At 41.6% G+C, this 25,432-nt stretch overlaps 1 protein-coding gene across 2 annotated transcripts; it reads right to left on the bottom strand.

Annotated features, from left to right (window-relative positions):
* Nucleotides 1-17,944: 17,944 nt before the first annotated feature.
* Nucleotides 17,945-23,523, bottom strand: LOC112254857 (ETS-related transcription factor Elf-3). 2 transcript variants are annotated; one of them, XM_024427776.2, is made up of 9 exons: nucleotides 23,386-23,523; nucleotides 22,469-22,659; nucleotides 21,138-21,368; nucleotides 20,939-21,025; nucleotides 20,709-20,828; nucleotides 20,399-20,485; nucleotides 20,148-20,258; nucleotides 19,510-19,711; nucleotides 17,945-19,301 (listed from the first exon to the last, which is right to left on the bottom strand). In XM_024427776.2, the coding sequence occupies exons 2-9, from the start codon at nucleotides 22,650-22,652 to the stop codon at nucleotides 19,187-19,189; spliced, it is 1,137 nt and encodes a 378-aa protein (XP_024283544.1). In that variant the 5' UTR covers nucleotides 22,653-22,659; nucleotides 23,386-23,523; the 3' UTR covers nucleotides 17,945-19,186. The 2 variants fall into 2 exon arrangements, with proteins under 2 accessions (XP_024283544.1, XP_024283542.1); XM_024427774.2 differs by having other exon boundaries at nucleotides 23,249-23,453.
* Between the last annotated feature and the right edge of the window lie 1,909 nt (nucleotides 23,524-25,432).

Genomic DNA, 25,432 nt, shown 5'->3' with positions numbered 1-25,432 from the left:
ACTCAGCGAAATGTGTGTTTTCAAGCATGAACTGTTCATTTCAAGTCCTGCCATAACATCTCAATTGGGATTAGGTCTGGACTTTGACTAGGACATTCCAAAACTTTGTTGCTTTCTAGACATTTTCATGTGGACTTAATTGTGTGTTTTGGATCATTGTCTTGTTGCATGACCTAGCTGTGCTTCGGCTTCAGCTCACAGACTGATGGCCTGACATTTTCCTGTAGAATTATCTGATACAGAGCAGAATTCAGGTCATAAGGCAGAAAAGCATCCCCTCACACTACAGCCACCAAATACGTTACCACGGCACTGTATATACCACCAACAAAAAAAGGCACTTGGTGAGTGGGAAGGCAAAGTGGCATGTGCTCGGCACAACTAGACCCCTATCTGTGCACGTGCCCACTAATAGCTGTGGATCAGGTGTAAAATCAAAGGGACCGCTCCTTCTCTACCTGCGTAATCAAACATTCATCCCTCCCACACAGCACTTGTTGCCATGACTTCTTGTCCTCTGCCAGTAACTGTATTCTATCCCAGACTTTATGACTGTTGACTTCATGGGAAGCATTGAGCTGTGACCTAATTCATGTGTTGGTCCGGATGTACCTGAATCCCCATTTTAGAACAAGTAAATTAAGGGTTGGGACTCTAGCTAAGTGCCAATATGGGTTAGTATGGGTTAGAGTTAGAGTAAGGGTTAGGGGTCAGGGTTCAATGGAGCATCAGGAGAAACCTTGGTATATTTAAGCAGCCAACAATTCAAGTGAAATGAGTCCAATCAGGGTGTTCCTGCATCTCATTCAGTTGACCTGAGCGGGGGACAATCAGACACCAGCTAAACATACAGTGGATGTAAAGAAAGATGAAAATAAAATGAATAAACAAGATAAAAAAGAAAGAAAGAAAGATGGGCTTGGCAGGATGTTGGGGCAGTAACCACTCACATATATTGAGGTGTATTACACACATGCCGAATAGATTGGCTACCCTCACATATCATAATTAGAAATGTGCTCTTCAAGAGATGGTGATATTAAAACATAATAGTTATAAAACTAATCAATCTCTTGAAAACCGCACATAGTTGTAAATGGTTTTAGCGGAGCTGGGGGTCTCATTGCCCCCATGTCTGCTAAAACCAAGCAAACAACATGTGTAATTTAGATCTGTGTATCATCAATTAATTGGTTATTTGATTTAAAAGACAAAGTGGAAAAATGGAAAATGCCTAGATTTTCGTTTTTGGTTTCTGCATTTACAAAATGAAAATCGGAGGTCGACTAGTTTTCTAAGTTATTGTGTCAAAACTGGAATGGAATAACAGAAAACAAATAAGGCATTGAGCCTTGTAAAATTGTATTACATTTTTCATTTTTGGTTGGCTAAGATACAGAACTTGGCATGCCAATAGAATAAACTCAACAACAACTGAACAAAGTTGGCTAGCACTGGCTGGATACAACTGGCTAGCTAGCAAACCGGCTACTGACTAGCTAGCAGGCTGGCTAGCTCTATCTGGTTACTGGCTATAGTCTTACAGTCCCTCAACATGCTACAAGATGATGCTGCCCGGCCAGAGCTACTTGCTGAAGAAAGGTGAGATTTCTCCATTATTTTCTGTAGCTGACTTAGCTAGATGTTCTGGCTGGCTGATGGTGCTTATTGACTGAGTAATAATCAATTGCAGTTACTATCTAGCACTTTTACCTACCTGGCACAATGCATAGCTAACTTAGTTATTGCTTACACATGCAACAATATCCAATTAGTGCTGATGTGTGTGTGTGTGTGTGTGTGTGTGTGTGTGTGTGTGTGTGTGTGTGTGTGTGTGAGTGTGTGTGTGTGTGTGTGTGTGTGTGTGTGTGTTCGGAATGTTCCCACAGGAGAAGGGCACAGTATGGCACTTCATGTAGTTACAGTAAGATAAAATGAGCATTTTTATTGGTATGGGTATACTTCACAAACATCCTTTCCTGCTCACTGACAGTCAGATGTAAGCTACACTCTTCAGTTGTGAACAAGACTATTGCTAAGACAATTGGCCTACTTCTCGGAATGTACACTCTAAAAAGAAAAATGTTCCTGGAAGATCTTTTAGGGGTTCTTCAAATTGAAACTGTGGGGAACGTCTTCAAAGAACCCCCTTTAATGGTTCCTCAAATAACCTTTTGGGGTTCATTTTTTACCCCCCCTCCCATTATTATTATTAATCAATAATACAATAATTTAGTTGTCAGTGTTTATTATGATTTTAATGGCAAAGCAGAATTCAAAAATCTAAATATAAGCTAAACTCCCTATCAGAGCTCCAAAATGAATCAGTACATCCTCTGGTGTGTTAATGTGTTGATATCCTTCATATCCATAGCCAGAATGATTCACTCACCCTATCCAGTGGACACGATGCTCTCAAGGTCCAAGATGAGAAGCAGTAAGCCTGGTCGCATGACTGTAAGTCATTATATCTCTGTAACCATCCTTAAGTAGATTATCAGCAACATAAATATTACACTGGGTGTAAGTAGAGGCAGAGGCATAGTGAGGCAAACTATTCTCCAACTTATTCTCCAACTTGTGGACAGACAGAAGCCACTCCTCAGTAAAAGGCACATGACAGCCCGCTTGGAGTTTGCCAGAAGGCACCTAAAGACTCTCAGACAATGAGAAACAAGATTCTCTGGTGTAATGAAACCAAGATTGCACTCTTCGGCCTCAATGCCAAGCATCACGTCTGGAGAACACCTGGCCCCATCCCTACGTAGAAGCATGGTGGTGGCAGAATCATGCTGTGGGGATGTTTCTCAATGGCAGGGACTGGAAGACTAGTCAGGATCGAGGCAAAGATGAACGGAGCAAACTACAGAGAGATCTTTGATGAAAACCAGCTCCAGAGCACTCAGGACCTCAGACTGGGGTCTAAGGTTCACCTTCCAACAGGACAACGACCCTAAGCACAGAGCCAAGACAGCGCAGGTTCGGCTTCGGGACAAGTCTCTGAAGGTTTTTGACTGACCCAGCCAGAGCCCGGACTTGAACCCGATCGAACATCTCTGGAGTGACCTGAAAATAGCTGTGCAGCGACTCTTCCCATCCAACCTGACAGAGCTTGAGAGGATCTGCAGAGAAGAATGGGAGAAACTCCCCAAATACTTGTGTGCCAAGTAGTGTCATACCCAAGAAGACTTGATTCTGTAATCACTACCAAAGGTGCTTCAACAAAGTACTGAGTATAGATTTTGAATACTTTAAATTTGATATTTCTCTTTTTTATTTTTAATACATTTACAAAAATGTATAAAAACCTGTTTTTGCTGTGTCATTATGGTGTATTGTGTGTAGATTGATGAGTGAAAAAAGCAGTTGAATTAATTTTAAAATAAGGCTGAAAATGTCAAGGGGTCTAAATACTTTCATAAGGCACTGTATCTACCTCTATCACTACACTATCCCTGCACAATGTAAATATGGTATTGGAACTGACCCTGTATATAGCTTCTTATTTTTATTTCTTCTGTGTTTTGTTCTACCTTATGCTATTTTTACTACTACTTTGATATTGTTTACTGCATTGTTGGGCTTAGAGCTTGCAGGAAAGGTACTACACTGTACTTGTCCACATGCCATTAAAACTAGAAACTTTAAATGAGCAAGGTTTATTGCATTGAAATTAGGACTGGGAATGGTTTGTTTTACTTTGTTTTACTCTGAGCAAAGAAACAGCTGGAAAATGGGCTTTATGCTCATGTTACACTTTGAACCCGCTAACTCCACCAAAGTGACATCTTTCAACTTTCAGTAGATGTAGTAGCACATTACTGCCATTTTTTGGATTAACCTCTACTGACTCCCCATCCCGCATGCGGGAGCGTAATCATCGCCTGACACCAATTAGCATAGCGCAACGGACATAAATATCCCTAGAAAATATTCCTATTCATGAAAATCACAAATGAAATATATTGAGACACAGCTTAGCCCTTTGTTAATCACCCTGTCATCTCAGATTTTCAAAATATGCTTTACAGCCAAAGCTAGACAAGCATTTGTGTAAGTTTATCGATAGCCTAGCATATCATTTTGTCCAGCTAGCAGCAGATAACTTGGTCACGGAAATCAGAAAAGCAATCAAATTAAATCGTTTACTTTTGATGAGCTTCGGATGTTTTCACTCATGAGACTCCCAGTTAGATAGCAAATGTTCCTTTTTTCCAAAATATTATTTTTGTTGGCGAAATAGCTCTGTTTGTTCTTCACGTTTGGCTGAGAAATCGACCGGAAATTGCAGTCACAAAAACGGCTAAAAATATTCAAAATTAGCTCCATAATATCGACAGAAACATGGCAAACGTTGTTTATAATCAATCCTCAAGGTGTTTTTCAAATATCTATTTGATAATATATCCACTGGGACAATTAGTTTTTCAGTAGGAGTAATGGCTACCTCTGTATTTTACGCGATAATCTCTCTGGGGGCATCAGGTGACCACATGCGCAATGTAGCCGCCTACGGCTATTCTTCAACATGAATGCGTAAAACTACGTCACAATGCTGTAGACACCTTGGGGAATACGTAGAAAGCGTAATCTGGTTGATAGCCCATTCACAGCTCAATAGGGACTCATTGCAGCGCTTTCAATGGGGCACTTCCGAATTGGATTTTTCTCAGGCTTTTGCCTGCAACATCAGTTCTGTTATACTCACAGACAATATCTTTACAGTTTTGGAAACATTAGAGTGTTTTCTATCCTAAGATGTCAATTATATGCATATTCTAGCATCTTGTCCTGACCAAATATCCTGTTTACAACGGGAACGTTTTTTTTTCAAAAATGAAAATACTGCCCTTGAGTCACAAACAAAGAACAAAAATGTATTCATTGAATACATTTGGTTGTTATTTGTTTTCCATTATTACATGTCCATTATTACATGTCCAATTTTGACACAATTAAATCAGAAAACAAGTCGATTTCTGATTTTAGTTTTTCAAATTCAGAAACCAATAACAAAAATCGAGCCATTTTTCATTTTCCCAAGTCGTCTTTTGAGTCAAATAACCAATGAATGTGAGATACACCGACCCATATAGCTTAACACCAGCAAGTCCTGGTCTTGGTAAAGTTGTCAGTCAGACTACAATCACACCACTATTGATGGCAAGCAAATATAGACATCTAGTTTATCCCCTGAAAGTTAGCTTGTTAACTTGCCATATTTATGTTATCTGTCATTAGCTATCTAGACAGTCATGTAGCCTATCATGTCTGTCAGCAGCAATCACAGTTAAACACTGAGGTAAAACAATATTATACATATTCGTTTTTCTTTCGTCAATAACCTATTGAACCAAACATGCCATGATTATGAAGATAGTATATTCTGAATCAGGGATGGATGGAGAACAATCAACACTAAAACAATATTATATTTCGGGTTTTGTATCGTCAGTTCATTAGTGATTTGATTAAACAGACGACATGGAAGATGGAAAAAGGCAAGTTTTTAGTTTTTGGTTTCTGAAAAACAAATTCCAATAGAACAACAATGGAACAAATTTTGCTTGCCCTAGCTGGCTGGGTATCACTGGCTACTTCTGTGTGAGTGTGTGTATGTGTGTGTGTGTGTGTGTGTGTGAGAGAGAGAGAAAGGGAGAGACAGAGAGAGTGAGTGTGCATTTGTGTGTGTGTGGTCCAACCTTTTTGCGTACAGTTAAGGTGTTAGATTGACAGGGGCTGGAGCCGGGTTCGAGTCCCAGTCAAGGCTACCCCCCAAATGTGTTATAATATACAGTGCCTTCAGATAGTATTCATACCCCTTGACTTATTCCACATTTTGTTGTTACAGCCTGAATTCAGAATGAATTAAATATGTTTTTCTCATCCATCTACACACAATATCCAATAAAGTTAAAGTATAGAAATATCTTAGTTACATAAGTATTCACACCCCTGAGTAAATATGTTAGAGTCACATTTGACAGCAATTACAGCTGTGAGTCTTTCATATTTCTGGATGAGTCTCAAAGAGCTTTGGATTGTACAATATTTGCACATTATGGTTGTTGATCATTGCGAGACAGCCATTTTCTACTCTTGCCATAGCTTTTCCAGACGATTTAAGTCAAAACTGTAACTAGGCCACTCAGGAACAATTAATATCATCTTGGTAAGCAACTCCAGTGTATATTTAGCCTTGTGTTTTAGTTTTTTTTCCTGCTGTAAGGTGAATTTGTCTCCCAGTGTCTGTTGGACAGCAGACTGAACCAGGTTTTCCTATAGAATTTTGCCTGTGTTTAGCTCGTCCCTTTCTTTTCATCCTAAAAAACTCCCTTTCCATAACATGAAGCAGCCACCACCATACTGGAAAATATGAAGAGTGATGTGTTATATTGGATTTAATCCAAACATAACGCTTTGTATTCAGGACATGAAGTTCATTTCCTTGCCATTTTTTTTGCAGTCTTAATTTAATGCCTTTGCAAACAGGATGCATGTTTATTATTATTATTATTGCTCACAGAGTGAGTTCATGCAATTTATTATGTGACTTGTTAAGCAAATATTTACTACTGAACTTATTTAAGCTTGCCATAACAAAGGGGTTGAATAATTGTTGCCTCAAGAAATGTCAACTTTTCTTTTTTCAATAATTTGTAAAAATGTCTAAAAACACACCTATTGTGTGTAGGCCAGTGACACAACATCTCTTAAATAAAGTATAAAACACAACACAATGTGGAAGATGTCAAGGGTTGTGAATACTTTCTGAATACTTCCTTGTTTGGTTTAATTGATTCTCCCCTTTAGCTGCCACTAATTAACAGAATTTTTGGAGAGGATCAGCTTGAGCAAAGTGAGGTGTAGAATCATTGATCTACAAATAGTATTCCCTGCCAAATAATAGGCTTTATGTGATTAATATTTGGACTTAGCTGTTTCAAAGGGTAATGTGAGAATAAAGCCCATTTTCCAGTTGGTTTGTGGTTCAGAGTAAAACAAAGTAAAACACACCAATCCCAATCCCTAATTTCAATGTAGCAAATCTTGCTTATTTGCCACTGGTCGTGAAACCAGAGACATATTTGTTTGACCTATTGGGAACTACAACCAAACTGTTCTTGCTGCTCCGACAGGGTAGCCAAATGATACACCGCTGAAAGTAGGGACTGGGTTTAAAAGCTCTCGTAGGGTGTTATAATTTTGGTGGTTGCTATGCTGGCTCAAATGTTCCATGCCCACAATAAAACTAAATGATGAATGAAAATGTCATAAGTAATTTTAGTGCCAAGTTAGAGAATAGTTTGATTCACTATGGCTCTGCCCCTAACTACACCTACTCAGTGTAATATTTCTGCTAATGGACACAGATTGAGCCTAGTCCTAGAATAAAAAGCAAGATCAATGGAGGTTATTAATTGAAAGTGCTTTTTAGTCTAGGACTGGGTTTAATCTTTGTCAGATAAACCTACCCTTAGTGTACTGCAGGTACCCTTTACATACATCTAGTTGTTTTCTAGACATCTCCTGGTGCAATGTACAGTGGGGCAAAAAAGTATTTACTCAGCCACCAATTGTGCAAGTTCTCCCACTTAAAAAGATGAGAGAGGCCTGTCATTTTCATCATAGGTACACTTCAACTATGACAGACAAAATGAGAAGAAAAAAAATCCAGAACATCACATTGTAGGATTTTTAATTAATTAATTTGCACGCTAGGCCAGGGTGTGACTAGGGTGGGCATTCTAGTTTCTTTGATTCTATGTTTTCTGTTTCTATGTTTTGGCCGGGTATGGTTCTCAATCAGAGGCAGCTGTCTATCGTTGTCTCTGATTGGGAATCATACTTAGTCAGCCTGTTTTGCCACCTTAATTGTGGGTAGTTGTCTTTGTTAGTGGCCTGTATAGCCCTAGTAAACTTCACGTTAGTTTTGTTGGCGACATTTATAACATTAAAAGAAAACCACCACGCTGCACCTTGGTCCGGTCATTTCCCTGACGATGTTCATGACACTGTGGGTGTTTCAGTACACTAAGGAGAACCAACCAGTAAAAGCACAGCCCCTTCACTATCAACACATCATACCGACAACATCAAAAGCCATTCCAGGCTCTGAAATTAGGAGGACTTCGAGAGTAGGTGTTAGACAGACTAGTAAATTGGGGTTTTACGCTATGAACCACCCCCGTGCGTCACAGTTGGGATGGTGTTCTTTGGCTTGCAAGCTTCCCCATTTTTCCTCCAAACATAATGATGGGCATTATGGCCAAACAGTTCTATTTTTGTTTCATCAGACCAGAGGACATTTCTCCAAAAAGTACAATCTTTGTCACCATGTGCAGTTGCAAACTGTAGTCTGGCTTTTTTATGGTGGTTTTGGAGCAGTGGCTTATTCCTTGTGGAGTGACCTTTCAGGTTATCTCAATATGGGACTCGTTTTACTGTGGATATAGATACTTTTGTACCTGTTACCTCCAGCATCTTCACAAGGTCCTTTGCTGTTGTTCAGGGATTGATTTGCACTTTTCGCCCCAAAGTACGTTCATCTCTAGGAGACAGAACGCATCTCCTTCCTGAGTGGTATAACGGCTGCGTGGTCCCATGGTGTTTATACTTGCGTACTATTGTTTGTACAGATGAACGCATCAGGCATTTGGAAATTACTCCCAAGGATGAACCAGACTTGTGGAGGTCTACAATTTTTTTCCTGAGGTTTGGCCGATTTCTTATGATTTTCCCATGATGTCAAGCAAAGAGGCACTGAGTTTGAAGGTAGGCCTTCAAACACATCCACAGGTACACCTCCAATTGACTCAAATTATGTCAATTAGCCTATCAGAAGCTTCTAAAGCCATGACATCATTTTCTGAAATTTTCCAAGCTGTTTAAAGGCACAGTCAACTTAGTGTATGCAAACTTCTGACCCACTGGAATTGTGATACAGTGAATTTTAAGTGAAATAATCTGTCTATAAACAATTGTTGGAAAAATTACTTGTGTCGTGCACAAAGTAGATGTCCTAACCATCTTGCAAAACTATGGTTTGTTAACAAGAAATGTGTGGAGTGGTTGAAAAACGAGTTTTAATGACTTAAACTTCCTACTTCAACTGTACACTGGTTGAAGTGTATTTATCAAATTACATCAGTAAGGGATCAAAGATTTCACCAGGATTCACCTGGTCAGTCTATGTAATCGAAAGAGCAGGTGTTCTTAATGTTTTGTATACTCAGTGTATTGTGTATGGTTGCTGGTGGCATACAGGATTAATCTGCCTTTGAGGCTAAGGCAAACCAGCCCTAAAGGACAATGGTTGAGGCTCTCTAATCCCCAATTTATTATATTAATGAAGGTGCAGCGGTTCTCAACTGGTTTTGCCTCGGGACCCAAATTGAACTATTTGTAATGCTGTATTGATAGTACATATAACAATTATATGACAAGGGAACAACATTTCCACTTCTTTCATTAGAAATAATAACATTTCAACTCCTGTGTGTCATCCTTCTTAACCATAGAATTTTTAAATTCCTCATCAATCCACGGGAATTTAATCGTTTTTACAGTCATTTAACTAGAATAAGCAATTTCAAACATGTGTCAAGTGCAGCATATGTCTGCTCCTCATTACACACCACAGAACAACAAATATTATTTACATCCTCAACATCACTACCTACATCACCACCAATCGCTACAAAACCTATTGTATGACGTCTTATACACTACATTAGGCTCAGCCTTTGGCTTTCCTAGAAAGGGCTATTATATTATGATCACTACATCTGATGGGTGTCCATACTGCTTTAGAGCAGATTTCTGCAGCATTAGAAAAATATGTGATCAATACATGTGGATGATTTTATTGCTGTGGTATTTGTAAATACCCTGGTAGGTTGACTGATAACCTGAACCAGGTTGCAGGCATTGGTTACAGTTTGAAGCTTTTTCTTGAGTGAGCAGCTTGATGAAAGCCAGTCAATATTTAAATCACCCAGAAAATATACCTCTCTGTTGATATCACTTACATTATTAAGCATTTCACACATATTATCCAGATACTGACTGTTAGCACTTGGTGGTCTATAGCAGCTTCACAGAAGAATGGGCTTTAGGTGAGGCAGATGAACCTGTAGCCAAATTAATTAAACAGTATTTAACATTAGATTGTCTCTAAGCTTTACAGGAATATGACTTTGAACATAAACGGAAAAACCTCCACCAATGGCATTTGCTTCGGAAAATGTTGAAACCATATATTGCTACCACTGTATTATCAAAGTTATAGACAGTATATGAATGTTATTTGTTACTAGCAAGTTCTAGATTTTATGAATGTTGTTTCTTAGGCTACATATGTTAATGTGGGCTATTTATAGCACTTACAGTGCCTTGCGAAAGTATTCGGCCCCCTTGAACTTTGCGACCTTTTGCCACATTTCAGGCTTCAAACATAAAGATATAAAACTGTATTTTTTGTGAAGAATCAACAACAAGTGGGACATAATCATGAAGTGGAACGACATTTATTGGATATTTTTAAAAAAAAGGAGCGTCTCAGCTGAGGTCCAAGCATTCTGATATGTTCTGTCCAGTTGTCCCCTCAAACAGGCCTGCAGGTGCCATCAACCAGCCTACATACCATCTGTGAGTCAGCTGTGAAGATGAGAGAGAGAGAGAGATATAGAGTGAAAGAGATCAATAATCACTGCTGAGCATTGTAAAACTGTTCTAGAGTCATATTGTTTCAGAACAGTATGGTACAGCAGTGTTAGACAGGTACTTTGACTTACTGTCACGGGGCCAGGCTTATTGCTTCTCATCAGGGTGTCGTAGCAGGCGGTTGTGCAGGACCTTGAAAGCATCATGTCCACTGGATAGGGCTGAGTGACTGAACTGTGTGAATGGTCCTGTGTGTGTGTGAATGAGAAAGAAAGAGAGAGAGAGAGAAATCAGTAATCAAGTGTAGCCTACATCTGCCTTTCAGTGAGCAGGAAAGGATGTTTGTGAAGTATACACATACCAATAAAAAGGCTAATTGTAACTTATTATATTGGCTGATATAACATAAAGTTCATGATGATCTTTTCAATGGTGCCCTTGAAACAAACACACACACACACACACACACACACACACACACACACACACACACACACACACACACACACACACACACACACACACACACACACACACACACACACACACACACACACACACACACGACTGGCTATAGTTTAATTGGATATTGATGCATGTGTAATGGGTTGATTTCTCTCAAATAACACATTTGTCAATGTATTATCACGTTTGGAAAGGTTTTGTGTTGGTTTTGTGTCGATCAGAGTGAGAGAATATGTTTGCTTGATGCTAGCTGAGGTAAAAATGATTTACAAGTCACAGAGACTATGTTTACTGAGTAGCCTACTTGTACTGGAGTTTGTCTAGGAGATTTTATAAAGAATCTATCTGTTAGGGATATCTGAGTTCGTTTTACATGTTATTGGTTTTGTGTAAAATTGTGCTCACGAGCTGGTAAACTGGCCGTGCACGCTAAGTTTTTGTGTATGTATGGACGTTTTGCCTGTTTGATAACCTTATGGAGGGAATAACTAGACTGTTTGTATTCAGCCATATTCCTATTCACCTTGCTGTGGTTAAATGCGGTGGTTCGCGCTTTGAGTTTTGCGCGAATGCTGCCATCTATCCACGTTTTTTTGTTTGGGTAGGTTTTAATAGTCACAGTGGGAACAGCATCCCCTATACTCTTCCTGATGAACTCAGTCACCATGTCTGTGTATATGTCAATGTTATTCTCAGAGGCAACCCGGAACATATCACAGTCCGCGTGATCAAAACACTCTTGCATGGATTCCGATTGGTCAGGCCAGCGGTGAATAGACCTTAGCGCGGGTACTTCCTGTTTGAGTTTCTGCCTATAGGAAGGGAGGAGCAGAATGGAGTCATGATCTGATTTGCCGAAGGGAGGGTGGGGGAGGGCTTTGTAGCCATCCCGGAAGGGAGAGTAACAATGGGCAATAGTTTCAATAGTGCGAGTCCTACAGGCAATGTGCTGATAGAACTTCGGTAGTGTTTTCCTCAAATTTGCTTTGTTAAAATCCCCAGCTACAATAAATGCGGCCTCAGGATATGTGGTTTCCAGTTTTCAAAAAGTCCAATGTAGTTCCTTGAGGGCTGTTGTGGTATCGGCTTGATGGGGAATATACATGTCTGTGACTATAACCGAAGATAATTCTCTTGGGAGGTAATACCGTCGGCATTTGATTGTAAGGTATTCTAGGTCAGGTGAACAAAAGGACTTCCTGTAGTTATCACAATCACACAATGAGTAGTTAATCATGGAACATACACCACCGCCTTTCTTCTTCCCGGAGAGTTCTTTATTCCTGTCTGTGCAATGTAGTGAGAACCCAGCTGGCTGTATGGATGGGCACAGTATATCCAGAGAGAGCCATGATTCTGTGAAACAGAGTATGTTACAGTCCCTGATGTCTGTCTGGTAGGAGATCCTCGCCCTGAGCTCGTCTACTTTATTGTCCAGGGACTGAACATTAGCAAGTAATATACTTGGAAGTGGTGGATGATATGCACGCCTCCTGAGTCAGACTAGAAATCCGCTCCGAATACCTCTTCTCTGCCGGCGGCGTCTTGGAGGAGCCTCTGGGATGAGTGCAATTGCCCTGGGGAACAAAGGCTGCAATTCGGGAAAGTCATATTTCTGATGGTAATGCTGGTGAGTTATTGCTGCTCTGATACGCAGCAGACTGTCTACCAATCGCGTTCACGTTGTCATGCTGCGTCATGCGGTTGCTAACCTAATCATCATGCAATCCCTTCTCAAAGTCAGTCGAGAAACTTTTCCTCAAAAGTACAGAATGTCACGATTCCAAAGCTATACGATGTTACAGATAGCAAGTTAATTATCTCACATCTCAGAAAATATTTGTAATGTTGTACTTCTTGTTGACTAAATTCGTGCTAATGTTGTTTTTTTTATGGAGAGCGCTCCTTGTTCAAGAATCGCCCAGATTGCACCGTGCAGCCCAATGGCGTAGCATGGGCAACGTTTCACATCTCTTCAAAAGTATATCTGCCGTTGTGAATGTTAGACTCCACTCTGTGAGGCACTTCTATCTGCAGGTTGAACATGGTGAGACTGTAGATGCCTAAATGAATTGTGCAGTTTGTTAGGCTATTTTACAGCTAACAAGGTATGTTACATGCTGATATTGTCTTTGGTATTATTTTGTGCAGCTCCGTTTGCTAAGTAGTTACCTAACTAGCTAGCCAGCCAGCCTGCCCATAGAGAGAGCGTTGCATTGTGGATTTTGTAGTGGACTTGAGCTACAACAGATTTCCATAACGATTTTCCATGTTGCTACAAACCTTATTATAACGGCAAAATGAAGCAGTTGTTCACCCAAAAATATCAATCATTGGTCAAAACGCCAACCGACTGGGCCATTGGATCTAGATCCATGTCTGAGGTGGCATGTGTTTTGATGAGGTAATAAGACACAGACTCTATGGGTCAGATCTTTACATGAACAGTGTATTATGAAAATGAATGAATGCAACAATGTTTATTCATGTTATGTTGCAGAGGCAGAAATATGTTACAGTGTGAAACAAAAAGCAAACAAAAAACCAACTTAATTTTCACATATTTTCTCGCTTCACTGGAAGAACGTTATCTTGAACTTATCTTGAACTGGTTAATCAGTGGCCCATGTGTGTGTGTACTGTATGTGTCTGTGTCTAAGTCTGTTGGAGAAAATTAAAGTTACTGAGATTTGTTTAATGAGTGACTTTTAAAAGGCCATAGTTGACTGACCCCTTCACCAACCAATTATCTCCCTCTCTCTCTCTCTCTCTCTCTCTCTCTCTCTCTCTCTCTCTGTCTCTGTCTCTGTCTCTCTCTCTCTCTGTCTCTGTCTCTCTCTGTCTCTCTCTCTGTCTGTCTCTCTCTCTCTCGCTCTCTCTCTCTCTCTCTCGCTCTCTCTCTCGCTCTCTCTCTCTCTCTCTCTCTCTCTCTCTGTCTCTGTCTCTGTCTCTCTCTCTCTCTGTCTCTGTCTCTCTCTGTCTCTCTCTCTGTCTGTCTCTCTCTCTCTCGCTCTCTCTCTCTCTCTCTCTCTCGCTCTCTCTCTCGCTCTCTCTCTCTCTCTCTGTCTCGCTCTCTCTCTCTCACTCTCTCGCTCAATTCAATTCAACTGATTTTATTGACATGGCAAGTTCATTATTACTTACATGGTCAAAGTATACATATAGAAAAATAAAAAACTATCTATCTATATATATTCAAACAATAAACAAATGGTGGGACCAACAGCAATAATAGTGGACATGGGATTACCATTAACAACAACTACAACTATTATATTAATATCAGAACAACAATCTCGCTCTCTCACTCAGTGAGTCTGTAGCAACACTCACACACACACACACACACACACACACACACACACACACACACACACACACACACACACACACACACACACACACACACACACACACACACACACACACACACACACACACACACACACACACACACACACACACACACACACACACACACACGTATATGAAAGCTGCGCCCCCACCCTCTCTCCATGATTTTCCTGGCAGCAGACTGTAGGGTTCCAGTAAGCTACGTGCTAGAGACACATTTTGACAGGCAGCCAAATACACCTGTTGGACAGGTATGTTTATCTAGCAGGGAGGTTCAGATACCCTTTGTCACCACACTAAGGTGTGGGAATGTGTGCTTGTGTGTGCCTGGACTGTTTAAGTACACAAGCTGCTGTTGATGAATGAAATTATCCTTGACATTAGCGATGAGGGAATTAGTGAGATCTTTTAAATCCTTATTTGTTAAAGTTGAAAGGCATTTTAGTATTGTTTTCTACATGGGGAGAACCACATCACATCACATCAACCACAACCAGGTCAACTGTGACCTTAATGAAACAATGGACCACAAATGAATGAAGTTAATGTTGGATGTTTCATTGTTTCTAGACGGTAATAGATGCAATTGTTCAGTAAATCAGGCCTGAAGATGGCATGACCTTGATTTGGACAGGAACAAACCTAAATCAGCTTATCAACCAGCTAATTATTAGAATCAGGTGCGCTAGACTAGGGTTGGAGTGAAAATCTACCGGACGGTACGCAACACAAATGGAATGCCCAGAAATCTCCTGCCATAGTGTAGTTATGTCTTTCTTGAGTGTGTGTGTGTGTGTGAGTATTTCAGGTGTGGGAGTGAGGATCCGACTGAGGTGTAAATCACGAGGCAGCAGTTAACCCCCAACTTAATCTCAACTGTCGCTCGGCAACAATGGAGCCTTTGTGAAAAGTAACACACATCTATAGTCTGGTGTCTGGCCTTTGAAACATTACAACAACTCAAACAGGCCCCACCACTGTCCACATGCATCACTCCACACGGATCGCGTGCCCTTAAACATGTGTGACACACACTCTCACAGACAGAAACCCTGTCAAGGTTGTGTGGTGTTTTTTACAACATGACAACATCAGTTGCAAGTTCAATTTAGCATAAAAGAGAGTTTAAACCAACACATTCGCCAGTTGAGTAGTCGCCATTCCATCCAGAATGATGTGTGTACAGACATGCGTGCGTGTGTAACCAGCAGTTATGGTCCGTTGTCTGAGAATTGCCCCAGCTGTCACATTCCTCAATGTCCTCTCAGAAAATACATTTAAATTGAGTCTGTAAATGTACTGATGGATCATAATGAAGAGCCAAGCTCACTGTTGTGTTGTTGCAAACCAGAAGGGTTGATGTAAAAAAGAAAACACAGACAATATCTATCTGTAATTACTGTCACCAGGACGATGGTGGTCTATCAGTAATTACTGCCACCAGGACGATGGCGGTCTATCAGTAATTACTGCCACCAGGACGATGGCAGTCTATCAGTAATTACTGTCACCAGGACGATGGCGGTCTATCAGTAATTACTGTCACCAGGACGATGGCGGTCTATCAGTAATTACTATCGCCAGGACGATGGCGGTCTATCAGTAATTACTGCCACCAGGACGATGGTGGTCTATCAGTAATTACTGTCACCAGGACGATGGCGGTCTATCAGTAATTACTGCCACCAGGACGATGGTGACCCTAGGAGGACTATAAGTGTACGCCTGTGTCAACCAGAGACAATTGCAACTGAGAGACAGGTGCAAAATTGTGTTTCAATGTTACGTAATAACTTTGGAAATGAAAATGCAGTCTGTATTTATTGTTTTGTCTGATAGTGGTTGGCAGGAGAAGAGTGCTGCTGACAGATTCACACTCCAGATGAGATATTAAGGCGAGGCCCTGTGTCACATCTACTCCCTCTCCATCGCTCAACACTGCCAGTTTACTAACCATGCATCATTAGGCACACCTGGACTTCATCACTACCCTGATTACTTCCCCTTTATCTGTATCATTACTCATCAGGCAGAGTTGATTCGCATGTTTTGAATTGTTCGTCACTATTAAACTCCTGACTCCCTGCGTCTTTGTTACACCCTGACAGAGGGCACTGACTGAAAGAGTCTGAGTTTCCTTGTTAAATTCCCAAACATCAGCCATGACACTCAGATGTGAAGAGTAAATTGGATCCAAATTGCGTGTCCTCGACTCTACACTATATATACAGAAATATGTGTACACCCATTCAAATTAGTGGATCTGCTATTTCAGCCACAACCGTTGTTGACAGCTGTATAGAATTGAGCACACAGCCATGCAATCTCCATAGTCAAGCATTGGCAGTAAAATGACCTTACTGAAGAGCTCAGTGACTTTCAACGTGGCACTGTCATAGGATGCCACCTTTCCAACAAGTCAGTTTGTCAAATTTCTACCTTGCTAGAGCTACTCTGGTCAACTGTAAGTGCTGTTATTGTGAAGTGTAAATGTCAAGGAGCAAGAACGGCACAATAACTGTGCGTCAGGAGCTTCATGAAAAGGGTTTCCATGGCCGAGCAGCCGGACACAAGCCTAAGATCAACATGCACAATGCCAAACGTTGGCTGGAGTGATGTAAAGCTCACCACCATTGGATTTTGGAGCAGTGGAAACGCGTTCTCTGGAGTGATGCTTCACCATCTGGCAGTCTGACGGACAAATCTGGGTATGGCAGATGCCAGGAGAACGCTACCTGTCCCAATGCATAGTGCCAACTGTAAAGTTTGGTGGAGGAGGAATAATAGTCTGGGGCTGTTTATCATGGTTCAGGCCCCTTAGTTCCAGTGAAGGAAAATCTTAACACTACAGCATACAATGACATTCTATACGGTTCTGTGCTTCTAACTTTGTGGCAACAGTTTGGGGAAGGCTCTTTCCTATTTCAGCATAACAATACCCCAGTGCACAAAACAAGGTCCATACTGACATTTTTTGTCAAGATGGATGTGGAAGAACTTGACTGGGCTGCACAGTGTCCTGACCTCAACCCCATCGAACACCTTTGGGATGAATTGGAACACTGACTGTGAGCCAGGCCTAATCGCCCAGCATCACTATTCGACCTCAGTAATGCTCTTGTGGCTGAAAGGAAGCAAGTCTCTGCAGCAATATTCAAACATGTTGTGGAAAGTCTTCCGAGAAGAGTGGAGGCTGTTATAGCAGCAAAGCAGGGAACAACTCCATATTAATGCCAATGATTTTGGAATTAAATATTCGAAGAGCAGGTGTCCACATACTTTTGGTCATGTAGTGTATATTTCCATTCACATTTGAGTCATTTAGCTTATGCTTTTACACAGAGTGGATTGCAAAAAGTTAATTCAAAGGACATTTGAGCTCAATTAGTGCGCTATGTGGCTTTTGTTTTCAGACACAAAAACATAATCGATTTCTACTAAACACACGCAGACATTTACATTATTTCAAACATAGTTTATTTCCGTAAAAAGACTCTTAAATACAAAATAAAACAATATCCTGTACATACATGGGTGTAAATATATCAGAAACGATACAATCTGAGATGTAATTCTCATACACATGATATTGAGTGATCCAGAAGAAGTAAAGATCAGCTGAATAACATAATAAACAATTATATAGAACAGTCATTGATTTGTTTTAAACTGATTATTAATACAAACTGTTTTGATGTCGGTCTGGTCTGGTGAGGTACATGAATATTTATATGGCTATAAAGGACATATACTTTATAGACAACATTCACGCTGAAAGAGCGAAATACACTTCATGTCACCAATAGTTTATAATGAGTATCCCTTCATTTAGTTACTCCTCTCTCTCTCTTCTCTCTCTCTTTTTTGTCCTCCAGTCGTCTCCTCCCTCCATATCAGATTTATCATTAAACACAAGCCCTTTAATACCAAGGTTAAAACACAACATGAGGCTCTTCTCTTTTTTAATATTTTAAAACAATATAATCTTTATCTTTAACTCTACATTGTTGGAAATGGACCTGTAAGTAAGCATTTCACTGCAAATCTACACTTCTTGTGACAATTAAAATGTTATTTGATTTTATTCTAAACAATGGCTCATTTTAGAAGTCACAAGTTTGCAACCAGCCGTCTTGCAATTAGACATATGCAATTATAGTTAAGTGCTACTGTCCCTCAGTAAATATAAAAAATATAAATAAACAAGCACTTTAAAAACAGATCAATATATGTGCCCGGTGCTGATATTGCCACAGTAAAAACTATAATGCCCATATACCCAGGTGGTTGTCATAGTGACACATAAGGTGAGTTACTCCCACACAATATAAAGCGTTTCTATAAATGCAATCATAAATGCCTTTTTCTCATTATCTATCCCATGGAGAATATAACTGAAAACAGACATTCCATCTTGTAGGCCCAAAGCGGTATCCACAACAATTCCTGACCCAAAATCCAGATACACAGTTAAACATACAAACATACTAGTTACAGTAAAATATCAATACTGGTTCATAAAACCTACTGGAGCCAAAAACACTGGCTTTTCTGCAACACCTCCCCTGGAAGAAGAGAAGTTAGTGTCTTTATATTATTTCAGGTATAGGGCTGTTGACCAGAGAGTGGGTTGTCCTATCTACAGTACAATAGGACAGAAGGGACTGCTCTGTCCAGTTAACACCCCCGCCACTCTTGTGTCTCACATGCCATGCAGCCTGGTCTCTTCCACCTTCCAGCCGGTGGAGTTCTTCCCAAACTTATAGACCAGCCGTCTACCGTCCACCCTATCCAGGATCTCTCTCTTATAGTAGTATCTATAAGAGGGAGGCAGGAAGGAGAGCCACTGGTTAGTCTCATGACAAGACAATGGTTTATCGTTGTTCTATCAATCTTCTAACTCCATCCTCAACTGGTTGACTCTATTAAGTTAGCTAGCACCCAAAAGCCAAGAATGGTTGCTAGGATTAGGGTTTCCATGGTTAGTTGCCATGACAGTACTGCTATATCTCCATGGTTTCCTACCTCATGGCGCGGCTGAGCTTCTCGTATGTCATGCTGCTGTTCTTCTTCTTCTGCCCCCACAGCTGGGCCACAGCCTCAGACTTGAGGAACTTGAAGACGCCCTCACTGCGGTCCTCCCACTTCATCAGTCCCTGGTTCTGGTTCAGCTCTGGGTGGATCAGGATGTCCCTAATGAACTCCCACAGGTGGGTCCCACGGGGCGCTATCGGGGGACAGGGGAGAGGAAGAGTTAGGTGTGTGTGAACAGCACAGGTGCGTGTGTGCTAAAGCAAGCAAGGATGAGGTAGAGCAGGTATGTTTATGTTAGTATGTGTGTGTGCAAGCGTGTGTATGTGCATACTCTATTTGCGAGTGTGCACAGCATGTGTGTGTATGTGTGTGTGTGTGTGTGTGTGTGTGTGTGTGTTCGTGCGTGCACGTGGTTAACAGACTATGACCTAAAAACACCTGCGATGTTTTGACTGTGGCTGTTTTCAGTACCCGATGCAAAATGTATGCTATCACATGACTGATAAAACCATGCTTCTACAGAGCACCATTGAAAACAGTTGTTGACATTGATGTGTGTGTGTGTGTGTGTGTGTGTGTGTGTGTGTGCATGCGTGCGTGCGTGTGTTAGATTGATAGGAGCCACTCACCATGTTTGCTCTTCTTGGAGGTCTGGTAGTGTCTGGGATCGTGGCTGTGTTTGGGAGGTCTTCCTCTGCCTCTCTTCAGTATCTCTCCCCTCTCTGTCTTTATGTGCATTTCTGTCAAACACAATGGTTCAGGAGTTTAGAATAACAGACTGGCTTTCAAAGAGACATGCACTTTAAAGGCTCACCCATCATACTCAACCACCACCGGAAGTTCAAGATTGTTAAGTCCACTTAGGAAAAGTTGTACTCACTGGCTATCTGAGGGTAGGAGAACTCTGGGTCGGACTCACTGCTCCTGGATTCTGGAGAGCTGGGGTTCTGGAAGCTGAGCATTCCACCTGGGGGCAGGGAGAGAGGAGGAAATACACTTTCAATATGGCCGGTCCTTCATCCTGCCTTCATCGATGAACTAGGCCTTGGGCTCAGTGATACAGGCCAGACCAATCACATACTGATTCAGTGATGTGAGAAGAATTGGGGGAACAGAGATGAGAGGAGATGAGAGGAGATGAGGTGGAAAGATGACAAATGAGAAGAAGAGAAAAGGGGGACACCTCTCACCTGATGAGGAGCTGTGCATGCTGTCGGACTCGTATCCGTGGTCACTGAGCGGCTTCATGTTATCGAAGTTGAAGTTCTTGAAGACGTGTGAGAAGTCGTTGTAGCTTGTCTCTTTCACAACTGTAACAGTAACATCACAACGTAAGCAAATGTGTCCATTTGACACTCAAGGCTTTGGTTTGTCAGTCTGAGATAGGAAGTATGAAGAATAGACAAGAGGATGTGTTTACCTTCATTTACTTCTACTGTGCTGAGCAGAGGAAAGTCTAGAAACTCATGCAGGAAGTTGTCCAGGAGCTTACAGGTCTCATTTAGATCTGGACCACAAAAATAAATTAAATGACTGAATCATTACCAAATGCATGCGTCTGCTGCTGTTTTAAGGATCATCAATAATGTTTATTCAATTCACTTCTGTCAGATCCTTACCATATTTGGCCTTGAGTTCCATCAGGCTTTGGTAGAGCTGAGACCCGATGGACATTCCAAACATGTTTAACAGCTGATCTCTGGTCAGTTGGCAGAGCGTGGATCCGTCCATGAAGCAGCAGGATAGGCTCAGTGTGCTGGCATCAAACTTATTGCCCTCCACATAGAAGCTGATCCACTCCAACACATTCTGCTTGCTCCAGTACTGAGGGTTCTGGTCATACCATTTAACTAGAGGAGGATACAGAGGAGGAATGGGTGTTAGATTTGTGTAGTGTGTGTGTGTGTGTGTGTGTGTGTGTGTGTGTGTGTGTGTGTGTGTGTGTGTGTGTGTGTGTGTGTGTGTGTGTGTGTGTGTGGCATGATGCTGTTTTTGTAAAATCACCATCCCTCTTTTGAGATTGAACAATCTGTCAATGAGCCATAAGAAACCTTGTCAGTCTAACCACCCAGTTAAATCACAAGATACTGACTAACTGAAGCCTTTCAATGATGTGCCAACCCACACGAGAACCCAGCTCCTGATCTGTGAAACCTGACGTTGTGGTTTAAGGGAGTCAGAACGCCTGTCTCTAGTTTATGTCTGCCCTGTGTCGTTAAACACTACCTCAACTACCTAAACAGTTCTAATCACAACCTATCACTGGCTAGGCCAGGACAAGTCAAATAAAGTGTTGAGGCATCTGAAAGATGAAAAACATTCCTCAATTTAAGACAAAACATTGTCCCAGTTAATGATTTAACAGCCTTCTAAATTAGGTCATTGCAAGGTTCAGCCAATCCCCTGTCTGTCTGGGAGTTTGGCTAAAGGACGTGTTTTACTATGGTCTTTGACTGAGTGTCTGCCGACAGGCTCAGTCAACAGACATGTCTCTTCCAGCGTGAGACAATGGGAAATATCCACAGACTTCACCAGCCAACAAGGTGACCAAAACCAAAGAACCGCTAAAACTGAATAAAGATCCCCACAGAAAAGATGACACACATCCACACTGTGGTTTCCCAGGTGATCAACACAAAAGTACATATCAAGGACTAAATTGTCCCACATGCTGATAACAAACAGAGAAAATTACACATCCTCCTTTTCTGTCAATCAGTTTAGGTGTATTTTTCCCCCCTCTATAGATATCATAATGTCATCACCTGCTAAGTGATTATAAAGAGGCATTGGTATAAGATACCTACAGCACCCAGGTGACTGCAGATTAACATTTGTAGTTAGCTAAATCTGGTGCAATGCATCATTTTTCAGTATATTGAGACTTTTTGTTGTACAATAATACATTGAATAAAGTACAAAATAAGTATACATAAGACTGTGTTCTCACCCAGTATGCTCGAGCTGCATGTGGAGAGGTCTGAGAGCTGCAGCAGGTCTCCTGTGGCGGGCAGAGACACAGTGGTGAGACTGGGCTGCAGCGGCTGAGGCTGCAGGGGTTCAGAGCTTCCAGTCTGGTACATGGTCATGTTGGCGTTGGTCAGGATCCTACACAGCTCACTGGCAGACGACATGGGCTCTCTGCAACCAGGAGAGAAACTCATTTATGTACGGTTAGGATGCTGATTATGGATATAGATTAATTAACAAATATAATAATTATATTAAGATAGTCGGTAGTATAGTTGCTGTAACCAGGAGACAATTGAGTGAGCCATTTGATGCATGGAGAAGGATGATCAACATTAAACATTTGGAAATTGATGTGACAGTAAACCTTTTCACCCATTCCTTATTGTATTCACTGTTTGAAGTGGGTCATGAATGCAAAATCTTTGGCTGTGTGTGAATACACACCAGTTTTTGTTTTCTTTAATCTGCTGTGGATTAATATAAACTGACTTTCCCCAATATTTTACAGATATGTCAACATAAATTGGATCAATCAATTGGAGGTTTCTTCAAAACATGCTGCAAAGGTCCATGTAACCTCAGACCCAAGCAACCACCCCGTTACTCCCCAAAGGTCCATGTAACCTCAGACCCAAGCAACCACCCCGTTACTCCCCAAAGGTCCATGTAACCTCAGACCCAAGCAACCACCCCGTTACTCCCCAAAGGTCCATGTAACCTCAGACCCAAGCAACCAGCCCGTTACTTCCGCACGTACCTGATTATGAGGCAACCGACAGGCAGCAATGAGAAGGAGTTAGATCAATAGTAATCCACTGTTTGTTTTAGAGTCCAGTGTTTGTGATTCACTCTAAGAGTTTGTCAATATACTCCACAGTTTATATCCTTCTTTACCTTGTTTCTCTCCCTTTATCTCTCTCGCTCTAGTTCCATAGATACACTTGCTGCTGGATATACCTGTGAAAGGCTTTATACTCTAGAAAGGCATGTGGGAGGGGCCAGGTGAGCGCTAACTTAGAGGGGGAATTCCATGCTCCTTTTAAATCATGGCTCACACCCCCCTCTCTCACCCCACTCTCCCTCCTCTTCTCTCACCCCCCCCTCGAGAACTGTGGAAAAACAAAAGAAATCTACCCTCCTGCTATACTTTCTCTTAGCCCCCTCCCTTCTCTCCATGACAAGCTCAGGAGCATTGGTGGGTGTGTCGAATGGAAAGGCAAGACAGAAGAATTGGGTAAAATGGAGGGAGAGTTGAAGGGTTGAGAGAGAGGATGAGAGGATGGGGGAGTTGAAGGGGTGAGAGAGGATGAGTGGATGGGGTGGAATGGAGTGGGAGTGGAACGGGTGAGAGAGGACGAGAGGATGGTGTGGAATGGAGTGGGAGTTGAACGGGTGAGAGAGGACGAGAGGATGGGGTGGTGGTGGTGAGAGTGAGGGGGTTATTGTTCTTTGTCTAAGAACAGAACTACAGGATGATGTCACTGTAAACATTCCTAATTAATCAACAGTCATGGTTGATCTAGTTTGTTTTATTGTGTAATATCCACCATCGCTGTCACCGCTTTGTTTATCTCTAAGGAATGAAATAATTTGTTCCATTATTTACTGTTGACACTGACTCTGAAGCTTTCACAGTCCTCTCAGTAACATTACCTCCTGTTTCAGTTTGTCCCAGTGGACTGGTTCAGCCAGCTCCACACGTTTACCCAATGGCAGGACCTATCACGCACTCAATACGGTTACCATAACGCAGTTGCCATAATCACCTTTATTCACCAAGTACATTCACATGTACCAGGAATACTGTATGACCTGCTGAAATAATTATGTCACAATAAACAGAATATACACAATATAATTACAGACGATACACAATATGTACAGACAGAGTATATAGACAAGAATTTACACAGTCAACATACAGTATGTACACTATAAACGCTGTAAACTAAAATACGACAGACTACAGTGTAAACACTAAAAACTACACTTTAAATTATGCATGTAAAAGGTGTATAAGCAAAACAATTTTACAAAATGATGTGCAATGGCGGGCATATATGCGTAAAGAGCCAGTCCGTGGCAGGGTGCAACGTGGCAGAGAGTGCAAACAGGCATATATGCGTAAAGAGCCAGTCCGTGGCAGGGTGCAACGTGGCAGAGAGTGCAAACAGGCATATATGCGTAAAGAGCCAGTCCGTGGCAGGGTGCAGCGTGGCAGAGAGTGCAAACAGGCATATATGCGTAAAGAGCCAGTCCGTGGCAGGGTGCAACGTGGCAGAGAGTGCAAACAGGCATATATGCGTAAAGAGCCAGTCCGTGGCAGGGTGCAGCGTGGCAGAGAGTGCAAACAGGCATATATGCGTAAAGAGCCAGTCCGTGGCAGGGTGCAGCGTGGCAGAGAGTGCAAACAGGCATATATGCGTAAAGAGCCAGTCCGTGGCAGGGTGCAACGTGGCAGAGAGTGCAAACAGGCATATATGCGTAAAGAGCCAGTCCGTGGCAGGGTGCAGCGTGGCAGAGAGTGCAAACAGGCATATATGCGTAAAGAGCCAGTTCGTGGCAGGGTGCAACATGGCAGAGAGTGCAAACAGGCATATATGCGTAAAGAGCCAGTCCATGGCAGGGTGCAATGTGGCAGAGAGTGCAAACAGGCAAATGTGCAGTTGTAGGATAATTTTTTTGTGATTGGCTTTGTTTGCAGAGGTCATAGTGGGTGGTGGCAGAGATGTGTTGTAGACTAGGCCAGTAAGGCTGAGTAGGCAAACTGTGTCAGTTCCCACAGTTTGCTGCCTGGCTGTTTCATCATCCTAAAGTGGCGAAGCTCCAATACACTCTGTTGCTGCTCACTCTAAATCCTACAATACTTAGTACTGGGATCACTGCTATACAAGCTAACCCAGAAGCAATCCTCAAGCAATGCTATCTACCTCAGAAACTC

The sequence above is a fragment of the Oncorhynchus tshawytscha genome, linkage group LG07 (assembly GCF_018296145.1).
Source record: "Oncorhynchus tshawytscha isolate Ot180627B linkage group LG07, Otsh_v2.0, whole genome shotgun sequence".
NCBI classification, from domain to species: Eukaryota; Metazoa; Chordata; class Actinopteri; order Salmoniformes; family Salmonidae; genus Oncorhynchus; species Oncorhynchus tshawytscha.
Note: the sequence above shows the minus strand (reverse complement) of the source record. Positions and strands in the feature narration are given on the sequence as shown.

Coding starts and splice junctions, on each gene's coding strand:
- LOC112254857 (XM_024427776.2), bottom strand. CDS start 22,652: ATGTCGTCTGCCAGTGAGCTGTGTAGGATCCTGACCAACGCCAACATG. Junction 21,026..21,137: donor GGAACTCAAGGCCAAATATG/GTAAGGATCTGA, acceptor TTTGTGGTCCAG/ATCTAAATGAGACCTGTAAG. Junction 20,486..20,708: donor CATGCACAGCTCCTCATCAG/GTGAGAGGTGTC, acceptor CCCTGCCCCCAG/GTGGAATGCTCAGCTTCCAG.